Raw genomic sequence first — 26,367 nt, 5'->3', positions numbered from 1 at the left:
ATCAAACAAGATCCCTCAAGCATGGGGGGGGGGTCCACAAAAGAATGCTATAAACCCCCTCCCATGATTTAGATGTTTTTCCTATGAATTTCACTCTCTCCAATATTTTCACTAATAGATTTTAGCTTTTCCCTAATCCAGGCTCTATTGATTCAGGTTCTCCAATGTGACTTTTCCCCTATAAATGTATTTTCCATATCTATTTGTCTCTTTTTTTCCAATACACCCACACCACTTGGGTAGCTCCTGTCTGTCCTCTGAAAACTCCATTGAACTATACATAAAAGCTTTTTTTCCCCTTTCTTTACTTCTATAAATCATGGTGATTTAGAGAAAATGGCAATCCACAAGCATTCTTCCTCTGGTGGAGTCCATTTTTTCCCAAATAGGACTCCAGCAGCAACCAAGCCTTAATGGATTTAACTAATTTCTTCTATCAGTAGCATCCAGATTCACCTCTGGTTGTGTAACAACGTACAGTTGTATCTATGAAAAAATTTTTTTTGCACAAATTACTCCTCAGGAGTGTCAGAATGGTAATTTCCATGCAAGTAGCAATGGAAGAACAGGAGCACCACTTGCTTTAAGCACCTGTAAAGCACTATTCTGTCAAAGCCTGTTTTTTGTGCAGTAGTGGCTATTTTTTTTTTTGTCAGAACAACTCCAAACCCTAGAAGAGCCAGATATTTATGGCTCTAGAAGACAAAAATGACTTGAAAAACAGAGTTAGAAAATGTGAAAAAGAGAGAGAGCAACAAAATAAATATCTCCATGGCGAGAAAAAGGAAAAGCTTATGAGGGAAATCTCTGTGTCAGGAAGAATCCTCATTTCTGTCCAGGACACTGGTCCTCTGCATTGGCACACATGTGAGGGAACTTTTCAGGGATGTGATGCTGGACCTGGGTGGTGTTGCCATGGAAGTGACAAGCTCAATTTCTTTAGAGCCCTCCTCAGCACTTCTGGCAATGGTGACAGATTCTTTTCCTTTGTTCAGAAATTGCTCTGCAAACGGCCCTGCCTCCTTCCCAATGCATTGCATTGTGAAGCCACACTGTAACCAAATTACACGAGAAGATTTTTCATTTCCAGTCCTAAAATTAGACTCTTCTGTGTGTGCTAGCACAACAGAAATAGAAACACTTGCTGAAAGGAGCCCACACAGTGGTGATCCGAGTTGCCACGCCTTTCAAAACAGTTGCTGAACACACAGCACACGGACAGTCATCGGACATTAGACACGTCAGGGCACCTTTACTGATTCTAGAAAATCTGTCAAAAGTTAGTCTCAAGAGGTGGGCAATTTGTTTTGCTGAGGAACTCTGGGGCACAAAGGATGCAGAGTGCTTTCCAGGTAGATGTTGGTGCCAAAGCATTTGATGAAAAAGAACAGATTTCCCAGTAGGATTTTTCACAAATGTACTTAATTGACTTTAGAATCACAGCAAACTGCTGGTTTCTTGTCCCTTCTTGATGCAAAATCCATGCTACATCCACAAAATAGGTGAGAAGAGTTTAAAAAATAATAAATAATAATTTTTACCTGATGGTTATATCTGAATGTGGACTGATTTCTTCAAGGGACAGTTTTATTTATAATAAAATCATCAGATAGGTGTTCTCTACCATTCACTTGAAGATGTTTTCTGGCTGAGTAGACCTCATTGCAGATATAGCACATAAATATATTAGCTGGGTCTGGATTAAAAATCCTTATGACCATCAAGGACAATGGAATGAGAGATCCAAGCAAGATTTTTGAATTTGAACTAAAATAATAAATTTCGTGGGTACCTTCAAAACCACTACTAGAATTCTTTGTTCCCCTACCCACCTAGCTCCAATTCACTCTGAACAGAAAGGCCCTCTCTGATCACACTCTGTTACGTATGAATCTCTCACACAGGTATGGGAGGGTATGTCTGTACAAAACTATGATTCTGAAGTATTTTGGAAACGTGTCAGGGAGGAGAAGACTCTGTAAAAGAATAGAGTGTCTAATAAATCTTAGATGGCTAAGCAAATCCAACATTAATTTTAAAGTGTTTAAAAGAAGAATTTGGGGGCGCCTGGGTGGCGCAGTCGGTTAAGCGTCCGACTTCAGCCAGGTCACGATCTCGCGGTCCGTGAGTTCGAGCCCCGCGTCAGGCTCTGGGCTGATGGCTCGGAGCCTGGAGCCTGTTTCCGATTCTGTGTCTCCCTCTCTCTCTGCCCCTCCCCCGTTCATGCTCTGTCTCTCTCTGTCCCAAAAATAAATAAACGTTGAAAAAAAAATTATAAAAAAAAAAAAGAAGAATTTGACGATAAGACAAAAACAGATTTAGCAGCTTAATTACACTGGATGCCATTCATTGCATTAAATGATTAAAGGAGGTGCTACGTATATGCTAGAAAAAACACTGAATTGGCCTACATCTTAGCTTGAGTCCGTCCTTTAATAGCTGTCTGATTAAGTACTCCTAACATTCTGTGACTCTTGTATGCTTTACTTAAAAAATGGGGTTGTCCAATATGATATATTAGGTTCTATCCAGCTTTGAAAATCTAGGATTTTTTTATCCACACAAAGTTTGTGTTTATGTATAAATGTCCATATGCAAAATAGGTGTGTTCCTTTTAAATTTGATATAAAATTCCTTACAACTACTTTATACTACATGGGGTATTTTACGTGTAAATATCTATCTATGTCATGTGGGTGACTCTACCTCATTAGATTTAAAAGGTATTAATAAAAGTTCATAGACAGCAGTTACTCTTATTTAATACACAATCTTCACATGGGTTTATATCATATTAAATATGGTCCCAGTGGAGATCACAGACCAGTCTAAGCAGTAGCATTCTGTGTATTATGAGAGGTTAGTTGCAACCCTATAGTTTTTATATGTAACCAGTAAAAAAACGTTCACATTAGTTTATTTGTTCAAGAAAGAATATCCCAAATTCAGGTGATCTTTAATGATCATTTATACCAACTTTCAAAAAAACATTTTTAAGATTCACACATGTTGTCACATATGGCAAGATTTCCTCCTTTTTTTAATGGAATGATATTCCATTATATGTATATACCACATTTTCTTTATCCATCTCTGGATGGACATTTAGGTTACTTCTATACCTTGGCTTCTGTGAACAGTACTGCAATGAACATAAGAGTGCTAATATGTCTTTGAGATCCCGATTTAAATTCTCTTGGGTAAATATCCAGAAGGGGGACTGCTGGATCATATGGTAATGATCACTTGGTAATATGCCAAGTGAAATAAGACAGTCATGAAAGGAACAAATACCACATGATTCCACTTACAGGAGTTATTTAAAATACTCAAATTCATAAAAGCAAAGAATAGAATGGCAGTGGCGAGAGGTGGAGGGGAAGGGGAGATGGGGTGTTACTAATCACTGTGTAAAAAATATCAGATATGGAGGATGAATTAAGTTCTAGAGATCTAATGTATATCATCATGCCTATAAATAATTGTTATACATTTAAAAGCTATTAAGAGGGTAGATTTCACATTGTCTTCCTACCAAAATAAAGACTTAAATAAAGACATTTTCAAGTAATACCTAGCAAATAATACTGCATTTTCTGAAAATAGTAAGACTGTTATTACTTTACGATTCCTTTGAAATATTGTGTTCACTAACTAGGTTTTGCTCAGTGATTCTCATGAGATATTGTAGAAACCATGCAGAGCAAAGAGCTACATGCTCACATGGTGTCTGTACTAATATTCCAACCACACCTTCTGTGGTTCCTCTTCACCACTGGATAGAACTGATTCTATCTTCACTGCATTTTTCTATTTTCTCCGGAATAAAAAAAAAACCTTCAGTCTGGGACTTGGTAACTTGGCTTGGCTTTATTTATACTTAGGCCTACGAGAAGCTAGGAGGAACTGTGTCATTTATAAATTAAGAAATTGAAGGCTTTGCATCTAACCAGAGAGAAATCCATAAGCACTTATTACACTCATCTTGTTGACTTTTAAATATGTATTGGTAGGGTGAAGTTGTGACTCTCAGCTAATTACATACAATTTTATATAAAGAATAAAATAAGCATCAGGGAGATTTCTTCCTCCAGGAAAATGCTGTACATAATTAGTCTAAACACTCAACTATCAGCAAAGAATCTGGTCAGAGCCACAAAAGGTATCCGATACACTTGGAATTCCAATTGCCAGCTATGTTCTTACTCCTGTTTATCTAAAGTCAAGAGGATATATTTTTTATGAGCTTGATAGTAAAAAAAAGAATACCGTCTAATAAAGGCACAGGGAGCAAGTTCTTACAATGGAAAAATCAAGTGTTCAGACTCAGATCAAGTGCTGAGACTAATTTATGCAGGGATGTCAGCTTGTCACATTGAATTGACCTTGCGAAGCAGCTAACATCATGCAGTCAGAAACAGTTTCTGCAGTGAAATCACGTAATTGTTTGTAATAGTACCAATAACATCCAAGAATAAGTTGTACATGCCTTTGTGTTATCCCATCCAAATCTTAGGCTGCCATGAGCATAGGATTCTCACTGCTCTGAGATTCTTTCACTGTTTTCCGTCCTCACAACTCCTCCATTGTCTGCTCATTTCAGTTGTATTTATACAAGTACTTGCAACTGGTGGTCCTATCATATCTATCTTAGCTATAAATGAAGGCAACACTCTCAGATACACAAGTTTAACAGAAATCTTGTTTTTGAACTGCATTCTTTGCATATTTCAAACAATGGATTTTCTTTCCATTAAAGTACAATGGACATGTAAAGAGCCGTTTAATTATAAAGCATTGTCTTTCCATTTTAACATCTCTGAAATCAGCAAGAATCTGACATGGTATAATTGACAACATCTTTTTTCTTTCTTAGTGCCACAAATGATAATGGTGCATCCCACATCAATGACATCTTAACATTGTCTTTCCTAGCCATTTCTTATGGAGAATAAAGAAAAAACCTTTTTTTCATAGAAGATAGCAATACATTTAAAAACACATGTTTTGACACTGAAAAGTTGCTCAATTTCTTCTACTTCTGAACTATGCAAGTACTATGTATTTAAATATGTATATACCTGATATAATAAGTACAGCTGAAGACTCTTCCGATTTCTCTTCAAGACCTCTAATAGTTTCACAGATTTTTAAAAATCAATCTTGCAATCATTTTCATATTTGTTGTGCCTCTTCTTAAATAAGATAGCACACATGCTAGCATTTCAATGTTTGACATGAGCCTCAGTTCTCACTCAGAGAGAAACTAAGACACAGATCTTTTTCTTTTCCCCCTGTTTTCATTTACATTCCCAGTTGCCTCAGAGATGGTATAACCATATAGAACACTCACAATAAACTAATTATATTTTTAAGTTTCTTGGAACAGAAAGAAGTTAGATGTTTTCAGTCAAAGGCCCTGGCGTCATACTGTGAATCCAATATAAAAGAACAAATGGCAAGGGAAATTTTAAAAATGGAAAGTAGAGAAGAGCAAAGAGAAAACTACAAGCAGTATCTTATTTTATGATGCAAATAATCCCTTCTGTCAACACGAGTATTGACATATGTCTCAATTGACATACGAGATGGGAGAGAAGTAGATTCATTTCATTTTATCTCATAATTTGTAGCCAGATGGCTGGCCAGTGGAAGAAAGAGAAAGGCATTCTTACATGCAGTACCTGACAGACCAAATCATCATTAATGAGCAAAAGTGGTTTAAAAACAAAATAAGATTTAAAATATCTTCACAAAGCATTAATGTTTATGTATCTTCTCCTGAATTATAACCAGTCTCTTTTTTTTCATTTAAACTACTATTTACTTAGTTTTTTTAGGGTTTAATTTTCCCTTAGTCACTTATGAGAAAGAAATAATCACCAGAATGTGGAAAGAACACTAGCGACTAAATGCTTAGAAAACTCCTTTTATAAAATATTAGATTACTGCCTACATGTCTGTAAAGAAAATCAACCTAGATTCAGGAGATTTGCTCAACTCCTCAAAATTTCCCAAGAACCACCGCCTCAACCGACATCATTCTCACCAAGATACTTCAGCCCATAGAAATAATTTTATAAGTAAAATATATGGCAAGGCATTAAATCCCAGAAAAAGTACCACTTTATATTCACCAGGGGAAACAAAGTAAGCCCCAAAGTAAAACTGTCAATTACTGTCATTGCGTTGTTGCACTGAAAGAGTTTAATCATATCATGAAAAATTTTAGCAAATACTAATTTAATTAATATGTGAAATCTTTAAACTACCTGCAGCTTCCCTTAGCTCATAAATTAGCAAATTTTTTTATTTAAATGAGCCCCTTCCCTATATTCACCAACTACGTGCATGATGTATCTGAATAGTCCTATGCAAGCATTTTCTACTTCTCTTCATTTTCTCTTTCTCTTGTTTTCTTCTTTCAAAGTTACTTTGCATTCTTTTTTCAGACATCTGCATCCTTTGGTATCACACTTAAGAATCCAGAGAATATGATGGTCATTATGGAAAGCAATCACACTCTACATTGATGAATGACTATTTACAAAATGATTTCTATCATTTAAAGGAAAGAATGTAATTGAGACTTTAAATTCCAGATAAAATGCTACAACTCAAATGACACTGACTAGCTACGAGCTACTGGAAGTCACCCACCTGGGGCAGCATGCGATTTTCTTCCTCCAGCTGTCTTACTCTTGCCTCCAGCTGCCTAACATAGGACAAGGTTGATTCTAAAATTAAAAAGAAAGAACTCACATTATACACACAGGTCTTGTTTGGTGCACTGTCAGGATATATCTGGTTCGATTTATTCACATCAGGCAGTGACTGCATAGTTTAAAAAAAAAAAAAGATTTCTCCCCAGAAAAACAGGAACACAAGCCATTGAAACCACGAGCACTTTGAACAATTGGGCAACGTTAAGGACAGTTAGGGGAAGTTATAGGCGGTGAGATGGCAGGCTTTTGTACACTGTGCAACCCTCAGAATGTTAGACATCTTGAAGACACTTACTCCCCTTTCTACTTACTTTGTGCATTTTGAGCTTTCAGTGAGCTGTCCCCCATGTAAGACTTTTTATAATGTTAATTATAACCAAAATAAATTACAAGTCATATTAAAAACAAAATAAAAAATATTTCCAACACCCAGCTCCCTTCATTTTCCCAAATAAATACTTCAAGTCTTAAAAGCAACATTTATTCTTCTCACCAATCTATAGGTATTAGGACTATAATCCAGAGAACCGCCACAAAAGGGCTAAGTGGAATTGAGGCTACATTTTGACTTTGTTTGGCAGAGTGTGGCATAGATCCAAGCTTTCGCCAAATCTTTAGGTAAGCCAGGGGGGCCGACTTTAAAACTCCTTGTTTTCATTTCTTCACAAGCTCAGGTGTGTACTGAAAGGTAAGAATCAGCATCATGCTTAGAGTCTGTCCCATGTGAACTCCAAAGTTTATACCTTTTTACCTCAGGAAAGGGCTCATAGGCAAAGGAAAGAGGAGTTTCATTCTGAGGAACAATCTGACAATAACTCTTCTTCATTAAAGCAAAAATACTCATGCGGATCATATAGCAACATAGTAGCCATTGATTCATGAACCAAGAACAAACCTGTTTCAGGAATAGTAAAATGTACCTGATGATAGAATTCCTCCAGCATATTTCCATAGTTAATGTGAAACCTCAGCGCATGTTCTTCAGCTTCAGAAACATAAAATGGCAAGAAGCAAGACCAAGACGGTAGCGCATTTAAACGGTAAATATTTGGTGCCCCTAACAATCTGAAGTTAGAATGGATATTGATGCAAATTAATACCTTGATCTGAAATTCATCACGGAAACTCTGCTTTATAATTTTTATATGGAAATTGGTTATATGAACTCAATTCCATTTTTGTGACCTTCAAAGCAGTAAGATAGCATTTAATTTTTCTAAAATACAGAAGAAACTTTAGTCTTTAATTTGTAAATGTAACAATTAAGCTCATCCCTGACTGGTTTACAGCATGCCTGTTTTCACAAATATTTGCAGAAAGTCCCTATCACTGATGTTAATATAGCAACCCCACTGATTTTCCACCAATGGACAAGACTTAGCTTTAAGCATCCCTCACACAAGACAGAAACACAAGATAAAGGCAACTGAAGACATTTCCTAGAAATATGCTCTCATTTTTTTAGGTCAATGAAATGTTAAATGTTTGCTTTATGGACTCTTCCAAATGGCAAATAAATAAATAAATACATAAAGCATAAATGAATAACAAACATATTGATTTCATGAATCTACTTTAGCAAATGAATAACTGATCTGCAGATCATCAAAATATGAATGTAAATTGCCTGATTTACACAGTTTTGTAAGCCTCAGTCTCTACTCTAGAAAAACAACCACTTGAGAAGGGCTATCCAGGTGAAAGTTTGCTCAGAAATGTTCTGCTTAAACCATGAACAAGCGTAATTCTTTTCCCCTTTGTTCATAATTTATACCTTATCTTTATTGTCCCTATACTGCACTATCCCCAAAGCAGCTGAAATGACTCTATACAGAGTGACTCAGGTGACATTTGAAAATGCCACTGAATAGATTTTAATTCAGTAACTATCTTCAGTCACTTTAATCTACTCCTCTTTTTAAGTTTTTTCAGTTTACATATTTGATGGCTTCACTAGGCATCTACCTATATTATGAATGTCTCATCACGTCACTTCAAAATAAACAGGGTAGATTCCTGAATTTGGAAAACAGTCCTTAACTCCAATTTTTAATGTCAAGTTACAACAGATGAAGTTCACATCTTTGTTTCCAAGCATTCACTGCAAATATGGGCTGGGACAGGAAAAGGTAGCAAACATTTTTAGAGAGGTAAAATAATCTTCAAAAGTTAGCTGTATAAGATAAAGGCAAAGCTAAGGAGAGTTGGGAGTTCATTCACTCAACACATACTTACTGTGTCACTGATTTGTGTCAGGCACTATTCTAGGTTTGGGATGAAGAGAAGGCCAGTTATTGCAAGACTTACTACATTTCTCAGAATACAAATTCTGTTTTAGGATTACATGCCCACATTGTTCTGTGTTCCAGAAGGCCCTGTTGTTCCAGGCGGTCTCTGTTACAATTTTTACCTAACAGTGAATGGATACCACAATGAGAAAATTCCTCAGGGGATGGGGGCGGGGGGAGAAGGAAGCATAGCTGATATGCAGGCATAAATGAGAGAATTCCTGCTGTTAGTTCTTTCATTCCTCAAAAACCTAATTACATAGTTCCTTAACGAGAATGGAATAGGCAAACATTTTTTTCTGGAGCATCTCTGGTCCTCAAGTCACTATATAAAAAGCCATTGAAGAAACTACCCAATCCTTCCACTGTGACATGAAAGAAAAATAAGCATTCGTTTTGTTAAGCTTTTAGGATCGCAAGGTTTACTTGTTACTGCTCCATAGGCTAGCCAAACCTGATTACTAGTACATAGCAAATACTGGGACAGTAAACATTTTAAAAATAAGACATAATAGGATTGAGTATAAGAAACTCCATTTTTTTTTGAAACTCCATACTTTTAAAATACATCACATTCTACATCCCAATTCCAGCTGAGCACTAGGAAAAACACTATAATCTTATAAGAAAGAAAAGAAGCCCCTTTTATGCTACAATGTATTTGGCTGCATTGCTATAACCCCTTCCCCAGGCTGCTTCTTCCCTTTGCTTCCTCATTCAAGGGACTTCCAAAATGGCATCAACTATAAAATAAGCTGGTTTTCCATTACATGCAGGGAATGAGGACTATAGTTGAGTGTTGACCTAAGAGAAGTATCTGACAAATATTGGCATTCCTTTCTTTTCAATTGAGGTATAGTTGACATATGACGTTATATTAGTTTCAGGTGACAGCATAGTGATTCCCCAACTCTAGACATTATGCTGGGCTCATGGTGTTTTCCATTATAAAGTGATACCTGTACACACACACACACACACACACACACCTGCATTAGAATGTACTATAATTTGAATTGATCACCCACTTTTTATACCAGTGGCTGAGGCTGTTAGAACTTAGATTTCAGAATGTCATTTTGGATTTCAGAGCTCAGGAGGCTCCTGAAAAACAGCCAAGCACTATGCCATACTCTACACAGATATACAATGTGTTCCGGAAGGATCCTGCCTTTCAAAAGTATATAACCACTTGTGCGGGGGGAAAGAAAAATAAAGGAAATGGTAAGGTAATATGAAATTCAGTGCTAAATCATGTGAAACATGAACACAGAAAGAGATCAAAATTGGTTGCAGTTCTTACGAAAGAGAAACTTGAGCTTAATGCATCAACGGAAGTTTGACAGGCCAGAGAGATCCAAGTGTAGCCACAGGATGGACAAGGACCAGAAGCCAAGAATGATAGTGTTGTAAACAGGGAAGAGAGAAAGGAGTCACACGGAGGAAGAAAGAGGGACATACTGGGGAGAAGGAGGAAAGGCCAAGCTGCTTCCCAAAATCAAGGATATGAAAAGCTAACATCAAAACAGTTATGCAGATGATGATTTGCTTTCAACGTCCCCCCCCCCCACAAAAAAAAGATATTTTCTCTTTGCACCGTGGGAAACCAAGAACATCTATACACGAGAAAAGCGAGGTTAAGCAAATATACCAATGTGAAAATCCTATGACATTGTCTAGATGTTCTCCAGGTAAACCTTGGGTGTACTTCCAAGCAGAAACAATTTATTTCCATGTATCTTACTTTTCTTTGAAACTACATGTAAAAGTTCACAGCACCTCCCATGATAAACCAAGTGTAAGAACCAGTCAACAGTCACAAAACTTCCACCAAATTCTTATCTTCTAAATGGTTCCAATTTTCAAACTGGAATGTGCCATAGAGGTTTCCAAGTTCAGCCTATCCCTGATTCCCTGACTCATTAGGCAGATAAGAGAACAAAATCCAGAGGGTAGTAAACTTGGCCCCTAACAATGGGGATTAAATACATTCAGAAGAATTTGTTCCATTGCTGGGGCATCACGGTGATGGCCATCTTGGATCTTCTAATTATTCAGTGATACCAAGCTTCTTACATAGATAAATTCTAAGTTCTCCCTTTTTCTTCCTGATTTTAAATATTCTAGACGGATCTTTACTGAAAATAAGTTGGTGTTTTCCTTGAACAATATCCTGGACTTGATTTCACTTCATTTTGCCTGAAATACATTCAATCATATAAAGTAGCTGGTCTTCTAGTTTGAAAATACGCTGATCAAAATGTTAAACCCTCTCACTTCCCCCTGCTTTCTAAAGCAGTGTTTCTCTCCCTAGGGGAACACCCACCCTTGAAATCACCCACGATTTATTCTGATTATTGTACATAAAGGTTTATTGTTTGTAGTTGCTACAGTCTAAGGTTTATCAACCTTCTGAGTGGTTTTGATTAGATGAAGTGCCATTGTGTCTCCAAAATTTCAGGGTAGAAAATAAAATCTAGTGATAGTCCATTCTAAGACAAATTATAGCATTTGGAAGAGGGCACACAGGAGGAAAATCACTTGGAAGACCATTGTGACCATGGGCAGATAAGATGGTAGCTTCTCAGAGGCTCTCTCAGACTTAGCCCCTTTCAGCCAGAGAGTCAAACGGCCACGTGATTTCAAATCTGGAGGCAATCTCTCCAAGAAAACCCAACTTCTAAAGACACTGCTTGGATTAGTTCCAAATTAATCCACCATCCACAGGCTTTTGCACATTCTTAAGGAAATTACTTCAGAATTATATTTTTAAAAAATTATTACTGTTCTGACTAGAAGTGTTTCTCTTTCTTCCTCGGGCAAGCAAAGGTCAGCCTCCTACTTAGAATTCATATTAGCTCCAGAAGTATAAGTGATTGCATTTCTCACTATAATTTGATGTTTTTCTTATTTAAAAAATCTTGTTGGAATCAGCATTTTTGGATTTGCCTGGATATTTCACTCAGACTACCTTATTCATGGGCAGAAACAGGATTTTGGTTTTTTGATTGGGAGGCTTAATTGTCCTAAATAAGTAAAAAATGATGTCAGGTCTTGCTCTACTCCATTACCTATGAAGCTAATTTTACTCTTCTCAGACCCTTCCTTCTGTGCCAACCTGAAAGACATAGGAAATATTTTCTATCCTGTTCCTCCCATGTAGAAACTTGGTCACTGGTTATTCAATGGCCCCATGTTCCCTTAGGTCTGATTCTCTGACACCTTCCCTTGGCCAATAACTCACTCCACTCTGCCTAGAGCAACACTCCTTACTCTTCTGTGCATGATATGAAAAGTAGCTCTCTAACTATTAGAATACCCCAAGATTGGAGTATATTGCTTTATATGATAATGGGCTTCATGTTAGTGGAGGTGTTTGGAGAAAGTAAGATGCCACAGAGATTTCTACCAGTGGCTAGAAATCCACTGTTTGAAGTGGCTGTTTGAAGTTCAGTAATCCTAAATTTTTAAATTCTTCCCATTCCATGAATCTCTTTTAGTTTCACTTCTTCTCACCTCATTTGCTAGTGATTCATGTATTGAGTGCTGTGTGACTTCTCTTTACCTACTTGCTTATGTTATTTCATGTTTTCATTTTTTGCCCAAATATGTTACACGAAAATATTCCCTAAACTTTACACAGTGACCGGTAGTCTTCCCTGCAGGGGTTTAATACAGACTTGTTGAGTTACTTCAATATCAAGACTTGTTTGCCTGTGCCAGATGCTGTCCTAGATACCGGGGATATGGCAGCAAGACAAAGTGCGAAGAGTCTGTGCATTCATGAAGTTTGCATTCCGGTGGGGAAGACAGGCAATGAAAAGCAAACGCGATGCTTTGTGAAGGAGACGTGTGCAAGGAAGACAAGACAGAGTACTGGTGTCGGGAGATTCAGGGATGTGCAGCTATGGTAGGGAGCAGGGCTTGGGAAGAGCTCTGAGGACCAGGACCTGTGAACAAACCAAGTATGCAAAGACCTTGGAGAAGAAAGTTTTAGACATGAGGTAAGTTGAGTACACAGGCCCAGGCTGGGAAGACCTTTGTTCTGGAACCTGGCTGTGAAGGGGGAAGTAATAGGCGACGAGACGGATCTGTTTGTTTGGTCATCTTCCTCCACTGTCTAAGTTTTTCAAACCTTGTCCTCCTTTTGGCTGTTGACCTCTGAGGCCTAGACTTAAACCTTTTGGCCATCAGGCTTTCCCTGTGACAAAAACCTCTGCAGTGTGTTTGGTTCCATGCTCTCATACACCCCAGTTCTTACCTACTCAGAAATTCTATTGACCCTCCCCTCCCCTCTGCCCCCAGAATAGACTGAAAACCCAACCTCACTGTGGTCTTTTAGCAAGGTTCCTGTTTCTACTCTTGCCTCCTCTCCCAGGTTCATTTTCATTCAAATTCTTTTTCAACCCACAGCAGCCAGGGTTTTCTTTCCAAAATGCTAAGCCTGGTCACCTCTACTTTGACCACTTCTTTCTCTACTCAAAACTCTGCAGTAACTCACCATTTTGCTCCACATAAAAGGCAAAGTCCTTAGAGGGGCGCCTGGATGGCTCAGTCAGTTAAGCGTCTGACTCTTGATTTTGGCTCCGGTCATGATCTCCTGGTTTGTGGGATTGAGCCCCACAATGGGCTCTGTGCTGACTACACGAGGCCTGCTTGGAATTCTCTCTCTTCCGCCACCCCTGCCCTCGCTCTGTGTGTCTCTCTCTCAAAATAAATAAATATTTTTTTAAAAAGGGCTAAGTCCTTAGGAAGTCCAGCAGGGCCCCACATGATCTGGCCTGGCCACCTGGGAGCCATCCCCTTCATGCCAGTACACCCTCTGTTCCAGCCATGAAGCTTCCTGTCCTGAACACCCCAGGCATGCTTTTGATTTTGTCCCCACTTTCTGGAATGCTCTTCCCCCAGACAGCTGCTTGGCTGACTTCCTCACTTCCCACAGGTCTTGTCCAAACCTCAGCTTCTCAGTGTGATTAACCCAGTTCACTGCATTTAATCCTGCCACTGGCCCCCACCTCCACCCCACATTCCTGATCCCCAAGCCTGTTGGACATTTTTCCAAACACTTCATCACCTAGCATATAACTTAACTTGTACACATGTTATCTCTCTTGGAGAAGTTCTGTCTCTCCCCATCAGAATGTAAACTCCACATAGGGACCTTTATGTGTTGAGTGATGCCTTCCAAGTGCCTAGAATAGTGTCTAGTCCAATAAATATTTATTGGCTCTGTCAACCAGTTATGCAGACAGTGCCCTGAAAGGGAATTATTTCATAGTACAGGTCTACACTTTTCAATCACTCCAGGAGAGACAGGATTTGTATTTAATATCAATTAAATCAGAATCAATATCAGAAACAGAATCAATATCAATTCTGTTGCGCCATTTGAGACAACATATCGTATGTTGAGAAACATACCATAGGACACTAAACTTTGGATGAAAACTCTGCAGGGTTCTCAAATTATGTCATAACAAATCACTGGTGGGTAACTTCAATAAGAGGATCTGTGCTTTCATCAGGCAGGTAAAAAAGTGTGTGTGTGTGTGTGTGTGTGTGTGTGTATGCGTGCGTATGTTAGGGGATTGGAGAGGAAGGCAGAACAGGAAAGAGGAAAAGACGGGAAGAAAAGGAAAGAGAGGGGATAGAGACAAAGAATAGAGAGACAGAGTAACAGCTGTGGGGATGTACAAAAATGGACCATGTCTACCACTAACATCTTAGAATATAAATGTCCTTCAGCTGGAAATCTGCTTTAGTAAGTAAGGTTGCCTTTTGGTTAGAATGGCACCTTCCCAGGAACATCTCCTCCCGGCCCCTCCCAGCTAGGAGCATCCTGAGGGTGCAGGAGCACGCATACTTTGGAGGCACCAGCAGGTGTCAGCTGAGCCTGAGTGAGGGGCTCTGAGCTGTCAGAGAGCAGCTGGAGGAGGGCGGTGGGCAGTGGTCCATATCAAAACAGGCTATGTTTCTTTGAGAAGGGAAAAACCTGTCATTCCAAAGTTAAAGCAAACAGAGCAACGTGCTCTCCTGCTTATTTCAATTAGAATGAAGTCTGAAAACACTGCATCTTTTCCCAAGAACGCTTTGACAGAAAACATCATGAGTGCTATTTTCCCAGTGCCATCTGAGTGCTGTGTTTTTTTTTTTGAACGAGTCCAGATTTTGTCATCCTTTTCCTATAAAAGAGTAAATAGTTAAATGGATATTGAAACCTGATGATTTGTACATAAGTCAATTTAGAAATCAGAAAAAATTTATCGGGGGTCTATATCCTAACTTTTCTACCAGAAAATAATCACCATAAATTTGTTCTAGTCTCTCCTCTTCCCAACTGAAAGTGTCTTCAAAGTGGGAGAAAATGGCATTTGTTGCATATTTGCTGTCATCCACCCGGCCTATTCCTTGGTAATTGGCACCTGGTTGTTTCTGCCTCCATTTCTCTCTCAATAGAAGGTGGAGGCTTCATGTAGCAAAGTCTTGCCTTTATAGTTCTTTTCTGAGCTGCCTTATGACTAGCACAGAGCTATGTGCTACAAGGTGTTCAATAACTTATTGCTCAACGAAAGAATGAATGAATGAATGAATGGCCCATGATTCTGGTCCCAAGCACTCTGGCTGCTACTCAAAGTTTGTGCTCCCAGGATAGTATGAAGCAGTTAACTCAAAATGCAGTCAGATTTCCTCCTAGAAAACAGAATAATATGCAGGGCGCCTGGGTGGCTCAGTTGGTTAAGCGTCTGACTCTTGGGTTTCGGCCCCACTCATGATCTCATGGTTTGTGAGTTTAAGCTCCACATCAGACTCCAAGCTGACAGTGAGTAACCTGCTTGGGATTTTCTCTCTCCCTCTATCCCTGCCCCTCTCCCTCCCTCCCTCCCTCCTTCTCTATCTCTCAAAATAAATAAATACACTTTTAAAATATTTATAGAAAACATGATAACATGTAATCTAAGCTGAAGTCTGGCTCAGAGGAAATTTTTGTGCCCTAAAATTATTTTCACTTTTACTATTGCCTCTGAAAGCATCAGCCCCACAAAGGAGGTACAAGGTAAATAGCAGTAAATTGGGCAAAAGGAATGGGGACTACATGGAAAATATTTCAAACTCTAAAGAGCTGTTTAGCATGAGTACCATTTTAACAGCTATTCAGGGTTAAAACGTGTCTTACTTTCCATGTTACGTTGCTGCTGATCTTGTCATTTCCCAGAGAAAAGAACCACCTTTTCCCAATGCCAGAGGACAAAAAAGAATGTCATTTTAATAAATGTAACCACTTTCTTTAACGTATGTATTCCCCTTGTAAGTGTATCTTGTCAGTATTGTCAATGCGTGCGCAAGGAAGTACATCTGTAAAAAAAAAATTTTACAAAAGACAGTAAAACCCTCAAAAATGTTCCTTTCTCTTCAAATAATTACTTTCCCTTTTTTGTGTATATTGAGATATTTTTAGAAGCCTATATATGGTTGTTCCCACTGTCACACTTGTCAACAAAATAAAATTTTTACCAAATTATACAGCAAAGCATCATTAATTTGGATCCCATCATTTGGGAATTCATAAAACCTTTATTCCATTTAGCCTATAGATGCTCTCCACCCTGGCTATGAAACAGCTGGGAAAACCACTCACAGTATGACAATTAAGGAATAGTGGGCTTACATAAGAAAAGCTAAGTTTTCACCATGTTTTAGCATTATCTATGCACAAAGTGATGCAGACAGATAATGGATGAATCTAGGTAGATAATGGATAGCTTAGATAAACAAAATTGGAAAGATCACATACTTAGGAACATTTTTTTTGTATGTTAGCTATTTTGGTTTATTTATCAAAAAGCACTTTTTTTTCATTTAAACTCAAGTTAGTTAACATACAGTGTAGTCTTGGCTTCAGGAGTAGAATCCAGTGATTCATCTCTTACATATGACACCCAGGGCTCATCCCTAAAAGTGCCCTTAATGTCCTTCACCCATTTAACCCATCCCCCACCTACCTCTCCTCCAGCACCCCTCATTTTGTTCTCTGTATGTAAGAGTCTCTTATGCTTTGTCTCCCTCTTTTTATCTTATTTTTTCCTTCCCTTCCCCTATGTTCATCTGTTTTGTTTCTTAAATTCCACCTATGAGTGAAATCATATGATGTTTGTCTTTCTTTGACTTATTTGATTAGCATAATAACCTCTTTGTATTCACAATTCAGTTAACAGGTATTTGAGAACTATGTGCTAAACACTCATGTGCTACAGACACTCATTGAAAACAAACAAAAAGGGTTCCTCCTCTCAATGAACATTCTAGTATGGAAGACAGACTTGCATACACAGACACATAAATAACTACAGTGCTCTCCCAGACACTCTCAACCATTTTAGCTTAGACCTAGATCATCTGAGAATATCTGTGGCATCGGAGCTAAAACTTGAATTTGCAAAGTCCCAAAGTGGATATGAATTGGAGGTACTCAAAAGCAAAAAGAATGCTTGGCCAAAGCCAGGTGAAGAAGCTAAGGGGAGAGGAAAGAGTTTCACGCTGGCATAGAAGGAGACTGGATGCACAGTGTGCGTCAGGATTTTGTACTGTTTTCAGTGAGAAGCCATTACAGAAAGGAGCTTTGCAACTATAATGTTACACAACTGATTTACTTTCAAATGATCTTCCTGGCTCCTTTGCGGAGAAGAGAAGAATGTGGGTAAAGGTGGAATGATGGCAGAGGGGGCTTCTAGGTGTGTAGGGAGAGGACTGTGTGTTGCAAATGAGCTATAGCAGTGGTACAGAGAGTGCTGGCTGCATTCATCACGTCTCCTAGAGGCGGTGGCCACACAGCATGCTCATAGAGTAGAGGTGAGGTATTATGGGAAAAAAGGGATCAAAGACATGGCTACAGTTTTGACATGAATAGAGATGGCAGTGGCAATCATGGGACTGCCTGTAGTAGGAACACGATTGGGGTGTTAAATCAAGAAGTTTATTTTGTTCATGTTAGGCTTAACATTTAAACCAGAAATTAGGTAAAATATAGAGTGGGTACTTAAATGCATAAGTCTGGAGCTCTGAGAAGACACTTTGGGTTTTGGTATAAACGTGATAGTCAATAGCAGAGAGCCCTTGTCAAAAGGAAGCCTGAATGTTGGAGCCTGGTCTGAATACAGAAGCCTGGTAGAGGCAGAGCCACAGGGCAGACACCCCTCCCACAATCCCCCCTCTCTCCCCAGCCCTTTGCCTCAGAAAGCTGAGCACCACCCAGTCTCCCTGGTAGACACGGCCTGATCTTCCACATGGGTACATTTTAAGGAAATGTCTTTATCCATCTTCACTCTCACCTCTGTTTGATTCCTAAATCATTCCTCCCACATTCTTTTTGATCTCCTTCAACTCCATTTAGCATGCTGCCCCTCATTTTTTTTTTAACCATCTTGGCCCCTTGCCCTCCCACAGTAATTTTTGGAAGGAGCAAAGTAGAGCATAGTGACTAGGAGTGATAGCTCTGAGGATTTTAATTTTCCCTCATCAAACATAGATATTGAAGAACATGATCTTTAAGACTCTTTAAGCCTCACCATTCCTTCGATCCCATTTGCAACTGCACCAAAAAACAAAAGATAACTAGGAATAAACGTAACTAAAGATAGTCTGAAAACTATAGAACACTTATAAAAGAAATTGAAGAGGACACAAAGAAATGGAAAAGCATTCCATGCTCATCGACTGGAAGAACAAACATTGTTAAAATGTCTATTTTACCCAAAGCAATTTACATTTAATGCAATCTCTATCAAATTACCACCAGCATTTTTTGCAAAGCTAGAACAAACAATCCTAAAACCTGTATGGAATTGAAAAGACCCCGAAGAGTCAAAGCAATCCTGAATAAGAAAAAACTGGAGGCACCACAATTCCAGATCTCAAGCTATATTACAAAGCTGTAGTCATCAAGGCAATATAGTTCTGGCACAAAAACAGATGCATAAATCAATGGAACAGAATAGAAAACCCAGAAATAGACCAACAACTATATGGTCAACTCATCTTGAACAAACTACTAAAGAATATCTAAAGGAAAAAGGACCGTTTCTTCAGCAAATGGTGCTGGGAAAACTGGACAGCAACATGCAGAACAATGAAAGTGGACTACTTTCTTACACCATACACAAAAATAAATTCAAAGTGGATGAAACACCTAAATGTGAATCACAAAACCATCAAAATCTACAGGAGAACATAGGCAGCAACCTCTTTGACCTCGGCTGGAGCAACTTCTTACTAGACACATCACCAAAGGCAAGGGAAACAAAAGCAAACATGAACTATTGGGACCTCATCAAGATAAAAAGTTTCTGCACAGTGAAAGAAACAAAACCAAATGGCAGCCTATGGAATGGGAGAAGATATTTGCAAATGATATATCTGATAAAGGGTTAGTATCCAAAATCTATAAAGAACTTATGAAACTCAACACCCAAAAAACAAACAACCCAGTTAAGAAATGGGCAGAAGACATGAATAGACACTTTTCCAAAGAAGACATTCAGATGGCTAACAGACATGAAAAGATGCTCAATATCAATCATCATCAGGGAAATACAAAGCAAAACCATGATGAGATATTACCTAATACTTGTCAAAACGGCTAAAATTAACAACTCAGGAAATAAGAGATGTTGGTGAGGATGCAGAGAAAGGGGAACAATTTTGCACTGTTGGTGGGAACGCAAACTGGAGCAGCCACTCTGGACAACAGTATGGAGGTTCTTCAAGAAACCAAAAATAGAACTACCCTATAATCCAGCAATCCAGTAAACACTATTAAGTATTTACAAAAATACAGATTTGAACCCCATGAACAGACATGCACCCCAATGTCTATAGCAGCATTATCCACAATAGCCAAACTATGGAGACAGCCCAAATATCCACTGATTGATGAATAGATAAAGAAGAGGTGGTATATTTATACAATGGAACATTACCCAGCCATCAAAAAGAATGAAATCTTGCCATTTGCAATGACATGGAGTTAGAATGTGTTATGCTAAGCGAAATACGTCAATCAGAGAAATACCATATGATTTCACTCATATATGGAATTTAAGAAAAAAACAGATGAATGTACGGGAAGGGGGGGAAGGAAGAGAGGGAAACAAAGGACAAAAGACTCTTACTGATAGAGAACAAACTGTGAGTTGATGGAGGGAGGTGGGTGGGAGACGGGCTAGTTGGTCATGGGCATGAAGGAAGGTATTTATTATCATGAGCCCTGGGTATTGTATGTAAAGGATGAATCACTGAATTTTACTCTTGAAACCAGTATTGCATGGTATGTTAACTAAAATTTAAATTTAAAAAAAAGAGGGGAAGAAAGGTAGATTAAAGCTCAAAACAAATGAAAGTAGATTAGAGGTAAAAAAAAAAAAAAAAAAAAAAAAAAGACCCACCACTCCTAGGTAACAATTATCCAGCATTTAAAACTAATCCTTACTAATGGTTTAATCACTAAAGGCAGACAAGGTAGGATTTCTAACAGTAGATGTGTATTTCTGTTGTTTCATTTATTCATTAAATACACATTTATGGAATATCTACCATGCATAAGATCTTGAAGAAGAAGAGAATATTTAAGGCAATGGTGTAGTGTTTTTTTTTTTAAGTTTATTATTTTTGAGAGAGAGAGACACAGAGTGCACAAGTGGAGGAGGGGCAGAGAGAGAAGGAGAGAGAATTCCAAGCAGGCTCCATGCTGTCAGTATGGAGCCTGACACGGGGCTTGAACCCACCCACAAACCATGATAAGAGATCATGACCTGAGCCAAAACAAAGAGCTGGCCACTTAGCTGACCAAGACATCCAGGCATCCTGACAATGTTGTAATATTCTGAGAAATGGAATAAAGCACACCCATGTGATAGATGCATACCAGTTCTGATTATGGCAGCTAAATATGCTTGAGGCTTGTTTACATTTTCAAATAATATTCTTTAAGAATACCTCCTTACAGATTTCAATTCTAACTCTGTATACTTAAAAACTCCTTCTACTAAAGAAAATCAGCAGGTTAAGAAAAAACCATCTTCACATAATGGAATATTCGTTGATGCCATTGATGAGAACAAAATACTGAATGCGTGCAAAAACAGGGAGTCAAAAAACTATAAAAGCACTACTTAGTCTAAATAAAATGATAGTATTCTAGATAAACTTCAGATAACAATTTTTTCTGCCAAAAGTAAAATTGATATAGGAAATATATTCCAAAAGTCCTACTGAATACAACCAATGCAGAGTAACTTGAACATATTCATCCTGTTTTTTACGTCCTTTTGATTTAAATTTTTTTTTTTCAACGTCTTTTATTTATTTTTGGGACAGAGAGAGACAGAGCATGAACGGGGGAGGGGCAGAGAGAGAGGGAGACACAAAGTCGGAAACAGGCTCCAGGCTCCGAGTCATCAGCCCAGAGCCTGACGCCGGGCTCGAACTCACGGACCGCGAGATCGTGACCTGGCTGAAGTCGGACGCTTAACCGACTGCGCCACCCAGGCGCCCCAGTCCTTTTGATTTTAGATACACTTTACCATAATAAAATAGGGACCAGTAGGGCGATGGCATTCTAGCTAGGAATATTCCTGCTGACCTCAAAGTTCATTTGAGCTCTTCTAGATTCACGAGTATTCAATCATTTTGTCTTCACTAAACAGTTGCTAGGCAACAACAGACTAAGCAATTTGGCCGAGCAAGTCAATCAGATGATACAAATAATGGCTAATAACTTTAACTTGATTTATCATGTATCAAACACTTTGCTAAAAAGGCGTATGTATTTTTCACATGCATTAATGCATTTAATCCTCCGGCAAAACTACAAAGCTGGTGTTATTATCCCCATCTTAGAGATGAAAGACTAAAGGCTTAATGATGTTTAGTAACTCCTCAAAGTCACGAAGCTAGTGAGTGAACTCTGGACCTCCACCTGAGATCTGCCCCAACAAAGCTCACATCTGCAGCATCATGAATACTCCTCTTTGCTGGAGAACACAGGTCCTGTGGAGACACAGAGTGAAGGCTAAATAAAGCAATTATCAAAGAATTTAGCCAGCACCAGTACAGTCTGATTTAAATTCTCTTATCATAATTGAGCACTACACCGTCACTCAGCTGATGCATTTATTGACAAAATGAAAGCTATTTTCCCTCAGATGCAAATAAGTGCATCACCTCTTCGGTTCATATGGTGATGCCTTCAAGTAAATAAGAGTTAGCCAAAGTGGAGACAGTAAGTTTCACAGTCAACAAAACCACCAAATCATCCCAAGCTAAGTGCCTGGATCTGCTAAGTCATCAGTGTACTTAATACATGCAGATGCCATTTACAATGCAATCTTGAAACTTTCACAAACTTCTTAAACTCAAAGTCTCAGAAATCTTCAGTCTTGGAAGAAAATGATGACAAACACTAAGGACAGTCTCTTCTGGCTTGTAAATATCTAATTTTTGTTTCCTGAATCTCTCCTGGATCCTCTTCTGAACAGCTAGACAATCCAATAAAATGTTCACTCTGCTTAATTGAATGTAACTGCTATCAAAGCTGCTAACATTCTTCCTGGTGATAACAAGAGATAATTTGATATAAATCACCTAACAGAAGTAATCACAGGCATTTGGAAAGAGTTTGGTCATTCCTTCAAATCAAATATCTCAATGCACTGTTTTTAATGTAATCATCCTTGTCCACAAAATCCTATGGACTCTGGAATTATGTATCAATATTTATGCTACATGAAAAATGAGTTGGTACATTAAACTTCTATACCTAAAATAAGTGTAATCTTCAAATAGTGATTTCTCAATCTCTGTATAGCCCAAAATTATACATACCACAATCAAAGGGATATTTTAAATTCATCTTTTGCCATACAATGAATCTATTAAATTCTGTTCTGCTTACACTAATTTTCAGATTGATTATGTATTACCCAAGAAATGTTATGTACTGTATTATAAAATGACATTCTTAAGTCAATGATTTTTATTCATGCTCACAAAACGCAAGAGTACTTCCTTAACCTTCAAAGCAGATAGAACTGAAACTCTTTAAGGTTTCACTGAGTTACTTCTTGTCAGTGCCTAGTCATTCTAACCGTTCAGGGAAAACCTTAAATTATAAATAAAAAAAAGACTTATAAATTAATAAAAATTGAAGAAGAAATAAATCCTAAAATGGACTGTGAACTCTACGTTCCTCAGGGAAGGTACTGTGTGTTATTCATCTTTATAACTCAAATCTGGCACCGACATTAAACTCTAAATAGTTACTATACTAATGTGCATGTTTCTTCAACATGGAAACAATGACCTTTGAGTATTTTGAGAGTTAAAAATGTCTCGGGGCACCTGGGCGTCTCAGTTGGTTAAGTGTCCGACTTCAGCTCAGGTCATGATCTTATGGTTGTGAATTGAGGCCCTAGTCGGGCTCCACGCTGACAGGCGGAACCTGCTTGGGATTCTCTCTCTCTTTCCCTCTCTCTCTACTCCTTCCCTGCCTGCATACTCTTCTCATGCTCTTTCTCTCAAAATAAATCAACTTAATAAAACATATTTAAAAATTTAAGAAGTAATGTTTTTATACTTTTGGGAAAATTCTATTCAATAAGATATCTCAGGGCATGCTGGGTAGAGGGAGGTTGGCCAAAGAGGTATCTTCTGCCTGTGTATCCCTTCAGTTAATAATTAACATCACTCTATCCTGGCTCCTCTAGGAGTACACAGCTATGGGGACACCATCATTGTGCGAAGCGAATTACAAGTCTATTTGTTCTCTGGGAATAAAAGTTATGCAATAACTTACAGTGATGCATTAAAGTAGAGGGTCTGCTAACAGAATTGCTTATAAATACATCTCTCTCTCTCTCCTCCGTGTATGGCTCAGCTTTCTGCTATTAGCAACAAAAACCCAAATGGGACTTCTGTTTGAGGCTACTGGCTTGGCAGATTTACTGAGAAAGAACTTCTTTAAATCATCACATTAGACTCAAGAATGGGACAAGATGAATTGTTTTTAATTTCCAGTCTGTCCTTAAGAAGTATCCAGGAACATTAAGGTAGAATACAACAATATTCTGTACCCCATGTATATTCAAATCTATAAAAAATGGTGGCTACCTCTTATATTTACAAATATATCTTTTCATAATGACCATTTTAATGAACTGATCTATAGGTAGATTAATCTTCTCTGTCTAAATAACAACTCACTTGAAATTTATTTTCCTATTGCTGTCTATGCAGGGATGACAGAGAAGTCAATCTATCATTGAGAGACACCAACTTCTCCTATTCTATCACTCCTATCAAGCTAAGAATTTAGCTCCTAATATACATGGAGAAAAATGAACTGCTTGGAAGGAGTGCATATAATAATTCTAAAGACTGTGATCCTCAATTCTATGTAAATAAGATAAAATCAGTCTTATTTTTATAGAGGCTTAGAAATATAATTGCTTTGTGATCACCACCATCATTGCATATTATATATATATACACACACACACACACACACACATACACACAGAGAGAGAGAGAGAGAGAGAGAGAGAGAGAGAGACATGCAAAAAAAAGTTTCAAAGCTTAGCCAACTCCTCCACATCAGATCAGAGAAGGTTCTAGCCCAGGAAGGGAATAGCAGATGGAACTTTCTCAAACCCACACAGGGTCAGGAAATGCCTGTTACTATCTTCTGCTCACTCTGATCTAAACAGCAAGAGGCTGCATAGTAGCCCCAAAGTTAACTTCAAAACAGAGCCTCCCTGGAGCCCTGACCCAGCCTCCTTCCCAGTGGCTGGACTCGGTCTCCATTTCTTACATCGTCAAAAGCTAAGTTCTGTCTTGCTGTTTAGTTTCTCGGCACCGAGGTCTAAGCTCACTGCCCAGTGACTCTGTGTGTGGGGTCCAGTGAACTCCTGAGCCAATTTCCAGTACATTTCACAGGGTCTGGTCTTTGGCTCTTGGGTCTTCTGCATGACTTCAGATAGTGGCATTAGCTGTGTCCATTGTTTAATTTAATCTGTTGTGTTTTGCAAAGATCTTACTCCATTTTCATCAGCACTTGGAAAGTGCACACACTATTTGTTTTAAAACAGCATTTACCAATAATGCGTTCTTTTAACTGGCCTTTAAACAATTTTTTAATGTTTAGTTTTGAGAGAGAGAGAGTGAGTGAGCATGGGTTGGGGAGGGGTAGAGAGAGAGACAGGGAGAGACACAGACTCCAAAGCAAGCTCCAGGCTCTGAGCTGTCAGCACAGAGCCTGATGCTGGGCTCGAACCCACAACTGTGAGATCATGACCTGAGCCGAAGTCGGCAACTTGGTCAAATGAGCCACCCAAGTGCCCCTAGACTTTGAGTTTTAATCCTGGCTCTCCCAGCTTCCCTGTGGTCTTGATGGAGTTATTAAACTCTTGTGTCTCAGTTTCCCCATTTGTAGAATAGATTAATAATACCATCGGGGCGCCTGGGTGGCTCAGTCGGTTGGGCGGCCGACTTCGGCTCAGGTCATGATCTCGCGGTCCGTGAGTTCGAGCCCCGCATCGGGCTCTGTGCTGACAGCTCAGATCCTGGAGCCTGTTTCAGATTCTGTGTCTCCCTCTCTCTGACCCTCCCCCGTTCATGCTCTGTCTCTCTCTGTCTCAAAAATAAATAAACGTTAAAAAAATTTAAAAAACAAAAAAAATAATACCATCTACCTCCTAGGTGGAAGATCAAGTAAGTTACTGTGTGTGTGTAAGACACCTAGGACAGTATATACCTTAGCTGTTATTATTACAAGCCTCCCCTCTAGCGCCAAACGTGGTTGGCTGGCTCACCACCACTGGCTCTCTCCAATGGAATCTATTACTTGCTTTGCTCTACCCTCCTACTTCAGTGCCATGATGGCAGAAAGAACTACGTTCAACATTTGTGTAATCTTCTGTGCCAATGCATTCCACATACATGATGTTCAGCCTAGCTTTCTCATCTTAGACCTTCATGGGCAGCTGTGTCAGCCATCCACACTAACATTGGCAAGTAATAGCAACTTTCATTGAGTGCACCCTAACTACTGCATCGAGCACTGAACATCCGCAGAGGGAATCTGTGAAATGGGAGTGAAAATCAAATGAATACAAATGGGTAACATTAAAAAGAAAGTAAACGCCTATGCTTTTGAAACAGCACTGATTAAATGGCTAAATGTGCCCGAAATTTCTTTGCTGATTGTTAGTGAACTGACGAATTACACCCTGGTTGTTAATGAACACTGTGTTTAGGTCAAAACAAAGGTCACATATAAGTAGATTTATCTATTCAATAAATATTTG

The 26,367-nt window shown here is 38.6% G+C and overlaps 1 protein-coding gene across 2 annotated transcripts in view; it reads right to left on the bottom strand.

Moving 5' to 3' along the window:
• CCDC85A (coiled-coil domain containing 85A) overlaps nucleotides 1-26,367 on the bottom strand; it is a 200,239-nt gene that overhangs the window by 30,958 nt on the left and 142,914 nt on the right. For both annotated transcript variants that reach the window (XM_047069832.1, XM_047069833.1), the window contains exon 3: nucleotides 6,661-6,737. In XM_047069832.1, coding sequence (XP_046925788.1) covers nucleotides 6,661-6,737 — 77 coding nt within the window. The remainder of the gene's footprint in view (nucleotides 1-6,660; nucleotides 6,738-26,367) is intronic.

This window comes from Lynx rufus, unplaced genomic scaffold (genome assembly GCF_022079265.1).
Source record: "Lynx rufus isolate CCGP_SWC_20201006 ecotype Redwood Valley unplaced genomic scaffold, mLynRuf1.p SCAF_8, whole genome shotgun sequence".
NCBI classification, from domain to species: Eukaryota; Metazoa; Chordata; class Mammalia; order Carnivora; family Felidae; genus Lynx; species Lynx rufus.
The sequence above is the reverse complement of the archived record's forward strand: the minus strand, read 5'-3'. Positions and strand labels throughout refer to the sequence as shown.